Source organism: Helianthus annuus, chromosome 5 (genome assembly GCF_002127325.2).
Source record: "Helianthus annuus cultivar XRQ/B chromosome 5, HanXRQr2.0-SUNRISE, whole genome shotgun sequence".
In the NCBI taxonomy this organism is placed as follows: domain Eukaryota; kingdom Viridiplantae; phylum Streptophyta; class Magnoliopsida; order Asterales; family Asteraceae; genus Helianthus; species Helianthus annuus.
In genome coordinates this window covers 28,080,361-28,085,945 of record NC_035437.2, presented here as the reverse complement: position 1 = coordinate 28,085,945, position 5,585 = coordinate 28,080,361, and the positions used below count along the sequence as shown (strand labels likewise).

General features: G+C 38.4%; 1 protein-coding gene across 1 annotated transcript; it reads left to right on the top strand.

Annotated features, from left to right (window-relative positions):
* The first annotated feature begins 3,148 nt into the window (after positions 1–3,148).
* On the top strand, positions 3,149–4,867 carry LOC110940627 (G-type lectin S-receptor-like serine/threonine-protein kinase At1g34300). The gene is made up of 2 exons (XM_022182179.2): positions 3,149–3,395; positions 3,462–4,867. The coding sequence occupies exons 1-2, from the start codon at positions 3,341–3,343 to the stop codon at positions 4,676–4,678; spliced, it is 1,272 nt and encodes a 423-aa protein (XP_022037871.1). The 5' UTR covers positions 3,149–3,340; the 3' UTR covers positions 4,679–4,867.
* The last annotated feature ends 718 nt before the right edge of the window (positions 4,868–5,585 follow it).

Sequence of the window (5,585 nt, the reverse complement as noted above, 5' to 3'; positions counted from 1 at the left end):
GTAGACGAAGACGATGAAGACATGGAAGAAATTGAAGAAATAGAAGAAGGTGAATCCATGATAATTTTTGATAGAGAGATGGGGTGCTAGCGGGTAAAAAATGGTATAAAATTAGATGAATTTTTATAAAAAGGGAAGAGGGGTTATAAAATGTGAGAGAGATATAAGATTGTAGTGGGTGAAAAGTTGTGGAAAAAGGTGTAAAAGAGGTGAGTATTTATAAAAATGGAAGTGAATTGGGTGAATATTTAAAATATAGCCGTTATTATAATTATTAATTATGAATTTGATTTTTTTTTTTTTAAACGGTCATCTTCAACTTGGGGCCCACTTATTTTGTCTTCACATGTGCGTCGCCAACGTCCATTTTCAGACGGAAAAGACGGGGACGGAGGGGGGCGGGCCGGTGTAGCACCCGGCGACGGACCGGGACGGTAGGGGGACGACCCCATATCGTGTAGCCGATGGTGAGTGGTGACCGATGGTGGCATAATGGTCAACTAGAGGTCAACTATCTTCAAAAACGCTTAAAACATTCATACTAGGATATTTAAGATGATAAACTCCAATTTGGTATATAGGTTGGGGTTCTAGAGTGAACACTAGTGTATTTGCGAACTGAGTGAACAAATCCTGGCCATTGATCTACACACGTGTATGGCCATGATCTCATCATCAAATCGTAAAATACACTTATGTATTTCAACATCAAATCCTTGTCATTGATCTACACACGTGTATGTCCAGAATTAGTTCACTCAGTTCGCAAGCTACACTAGTGTTCACTCTTGAACCTAATCCTTGGTATATAACCATATAAAATTTATATGATAAAAAACTGTACGGTTTAAGATAACCTCATAGGAAACACAGTTATTAAATTATTAAGTTATGGAACATGCTATAGAAACATCGGCTATGAACAGATAAAAAATGTTGCGTTCATAAATAAAGTCCGACATCAACTATCACCTAAGGGTTTTAGGTGCATTGACCTTGGATAAGAGCACATTTAGGTAGGGGAAACGTTAGGATACGTGATGACCTATGAAATATAACCTGCGTAACAAAAATTTAAAGCCTTTTAAAACTGAAAATATTGATTGATAAGTAAGTTAAATGTTATAATTTCAATATAAATAACATTGGCGGAGCTTGACCAAACATTCCGTGGGGGTGGGGGGGGGGGGTCATGGGACCCAATTTGTATATTATATAAATATTTATGCAAAATAATTAGCGGGGGGATTCTTTATAATTTTGAAATTTTTTGATGAAAAATCAGAAATTTTATACTTTTGACTGAAACATTGGGGGCAGATGCACCCCCGAGTATTAACTAAGCTACGCCCCTAAATAACAACAAGAGTTAAATGCTTGGTTGGTCCCTGTGGTTTTCAAAAATTTCACACTTGGTCCTAGTGGTTTACTAAGTACACTCGTGGTCCCAAAACTTGTCAAAAGTGCATTCTCTTGGTCCCCAGCCCTAACTTCAGTTAACTTTCTCTGCTAAGTCCATGTTAAATGACAAAATTGCTCTCATCCACCACCACCACTATCAAAACCATCTCATCTCCTCCACCTAATACCCACTACCACCACCACCATCAAATCCTCAAATTCCGCACCGGTGTACAAAATTCCGAAATGTTCCCGTAAACCTGCAATTTTCTTATCTCTTCTACACAAAACAAATCTTTAATTATCTGCTCTACACAAAACAGTCTTTACCGTTGATAGTTGGTTTTTTTCTTTTTCCTTTGAAAATACACCTGCAACTTCAAATAATATCACTAATTCAACAAGATTCAGTTGTCACTATTTCCTTTTCAACACTCAAAAAAATCAGCCGCTAATCAACAACAATTCTACTTCCTTCTCCTACAATCTAATCTTCACTCTTCTTATACCTCAGCCACACATCAACATCCAATAGTATGAAATCCAGATGTTTCGAAATCTCACAGTTACAAACAACTCAATCCGTAAAATTAACTTTCGAATCAGATCTTGTCTACTACTTTTTCGTATCTTTTTCACACTATACCAAAGAACAACAATATCAAGATCTGTGAGAAAAAAACTGTTGATCTTTAAAGAAAACGAGATTGATGAAAAGTGACTGAAATTTTTCGAATCTTTAGCCAATTCAACAAAAACGAAAACCGATACCTAGGCTTTGAGGCGTCATTTTTGTGCACGGCGGAGGTGAGATGGTGGCGGATTTCCGGTGCAGAGTCTGACAATGTGGGGATGGAGGTAAGAAGTGGCGAAGGTGAGATGGTGGTGGTGGGTGAGATGGTGGCGGAGGTGAGATGGTGGCGGCTGTGCTTCTTGTTTGAGAAGAGAGAGACCTGAAGATGGGTGTGTGGCTGCCATCGAAGAAGAGCAGAGGGAATCAGGGGTGGGTGAGATGGTAGGGATTAATAAGCAAGGGTATTCAGGTCGTTTAACATGGACTTAAGAGAGAAAGTTAACTGAAGTTAGGGCTGGGGACCAAGAGAGTGCACTTTTGACAAGTTTTGGGACCACGAGTGTAATTAGTAAACCACTAGGACCAAGTGTGAAATTTTTGAAAACCACAGAGACCAACCAAGCATTTAACTCTAACAACAACTATAACTTCTTTAGAATAGAATTACTTAATTACCAAAGTGAAATTATATGTGAAACATTTGGCATAAAACCACACTTAGGGCACAGGATGTGGCATAACGCCACTCCACCACATCAACATTTTAGGCGCCCCATAGTGCCCTCCCCCACCCCATGCCGCCATACAGGGGGCGCTATACGCATCTCGCTAGCGTGCTAACAGATGAAATAACGGAAGAATGTGGAACCCATTTCTTTTCCACCAATCAAATTCTTCTTTATTTGATTTTCTTTTTCTTTTTTTATATTGTATAAAAGGGCTTTAAACTATTGCAAGGATGTTAAAGGAAGGGGCATTAAAGCCCCTCATATGATGTGGCGTCTACGTGAAGCTGATGTGGCGTGAAAAAGGTAATACCACACCCTACACCCTTACAATTATATGATTGATTATGAAGCAATAAATATTGATCCTAGTATTTTCATAACTTAGTTGCGTGAAAGATATCACTTTCTGCCGTCTATATATCTAATCAAACGCGTATTCATAAATGAACAAAAACAAAACCATAAAGTATGTTTCCTTGAAATTGTCTCTAACTGTTGACAACTTCAAAGTTTTGTCATTAAATTCAATCAAACCTCAACATAATAATGCACTTAAACACCGATCAGTGTCTTTCAATTGCATGTTATTAGTTACAGAATAAAGAGGGTTGGGGTTCTAATTTGTCTTCCAAACATTATGTCAAGCGATCAAGGCAGTACGGACGGTGCCATTGTTGCTGTAGCTCTAGTTGGTAAGTTCTTCAATTATATAATTTACAATAGCTTCTTGAAGCTAATGGTTTAGTTTCCTGTTGCAGTTGTTTTTGTAAAGATAGGCATCGTTATATGCGTATGTAGACATTTCAGCAAAAGAAGATCTAGTGTGCAAGCGCAGTCGCAGCCATTCAATGATGACTCTCGCTTTATTCCGCTCGCCATGGTCAAGTTCCTGGATGATATGGAAAGAGAGAAACCCATTCGGTTCACTGCTCAACAACTAAGACTAGCCACTGATAACTTCACCTATGTACTGGGTTCAGGTGGGTTCGGGACGGTTTACAAGGGAATCTTTAGCAACGGCACGACTGCAGCTGTGAAAGTACTTTATGGGAACTCGGACAAGAAGATTGAGGAACAATTCATGGCTGAAGTAAGCACCATGGGAAGAACCCACCACTATAATCTCGTTAAGCTTTATGGGTTTTGCTTTGAGTCGAGTTTAAGAGCTCTTGTCTACGAGTTTATGGTCAATGGCTCGTTGGACTACCACTTGTTTAAAGCCAACAAAAGGGATATGATAGGGTTTGAGAAGCTCCATGAGATTGCATTGGGAACCGGAAGAGGCATCGCTTACTTGCACGAAGAATGTCCGCAAAGAATAGTTCACTATGATATTAAACCGGGGAACATACTCTTGGATTCAAACTTTTGCGCAAAAGTAGCCGATTTTGGTTTGGCCAAACTTTGCAACAGGGATAACACCCATATAACCATGACAGGAGGACGAGGTACCCCTGGTTACGCTGCTCCCGAGCTTTGGATGCCTCTTCCAGTTACACACAAATGTGATGTTTATAGTTATGGTATGTTACTTTTTGAGATCATAGGGAGGAGGAGGAACATGGACGTGACTCTAGGTGATAGCCAACAATGGTTCCCGATATGGGCATGGGGTAAATATGAAAAGAAACAATTGACGGATTTGATGATAGTTTGTGGGATTGAAGAGAAGGATCAAGAAGCGGCGGAGAGAATGGTTAAGGTGGCTCTTTGTTGCGTTCAATACAGGCCCGAGACTAGACCAGTGATGAGCATCGTTGTGAAAATGTTGGAGGGTGCGTTAGAGATTCCGGAGCCTTTAAATCCATTTTCGCATTTGTTTTCAGGGGTCGATGAGACGGGTAACTCCTTGGCTCGTATCGCGTGGAATGTTGGTGGTTCTGATTGGTCGTCATCCGACGTAGTCACCAAATCTACGGTGGTAACAGGGACACCAATCATGAAGAGACATGAGATCACAATGGCATCGATGTAATCACAAGGAGTGATGGTTACTTTTTATACGTTGCTACTTGTTTGAATATAAATGTTATCATTGTGTATAGTGAAGATTCAATACCGTCGTGTGTGTTTAGTAGTAATATTGTTTTTGTCTAAACATGGCTCGGGTACAACCTAGGTTATATCAATGACAAGTTTATAAAACCATGTACATTGATATTTATATCATGTGTTTTAAACAAAAATCTAATAACATAAATAACGGATTTAAAAACCCGGTTTGAGTTCCGTTTCCTATCATGAAATGTATAAACAAAAATGAGCGTGGTACTAGAGGAGCACATATCAGGTATTTTTAATAATTGGTTCCGGGTATTGACTAAAAGGGTAAAATCGGGTACTGTTATACCCGGTTTCAGTTTCGGTTCTGGTTATTGGCTTAAAAAACCATACCCTATGTACCGGTTCGGGTATGTAACCGGTTCTTCCGGTTCCCGGGTATTATAATACCCTATTTTCAGGTATGAAAAAAACTTGTTCAGTATGCAAAAAACACCAATTTTGAGGCTGCAACTTTTTTGTTACAAATATATTTTTTTTGCCTAAAAACCATAAAAAAGCAGCATAGTAATTAGAAACTTCAAATATTACAAAGATATAAAACATAAAAACATAAAAATAAAGGTTTATATATATATATATATATATATATATATATATATATATATATATATATATAGGACGATGTTAGACAGAAAACCCTACTGAGGTAGAAAACTCTGGAAACCCAAATCTCCCCCCATTTTTACCCAACCTCCCGACATTTTTTTTTTATGAAAAAAATAACACATGTAATATACATGTTTTAGAGTGTTTTGGGCCAAAAAAAAACAAAAAAGCGCCGAAGGGATTTTTTTTTTTAAAAAAATAAACAAATTTCA

Bases quoted from the DNA above. Each gene is read 5' to 3' on its own strand.
- LOC110940627 (XM_022182179.2), top strand. From the start codon at position 3,341: ATGTCAAGCGATCAAGGCAGTACGGACGGTGCCATTGTTGCTGTAGCT. The intron at 3,396-3,461 runs GTAAGTTCTTCA...TTCCTGTTGCAG, and splicing joins TGTTGCTGTAGCTCTAGTTG to TTGTTTTTGTAAAGATAGGC.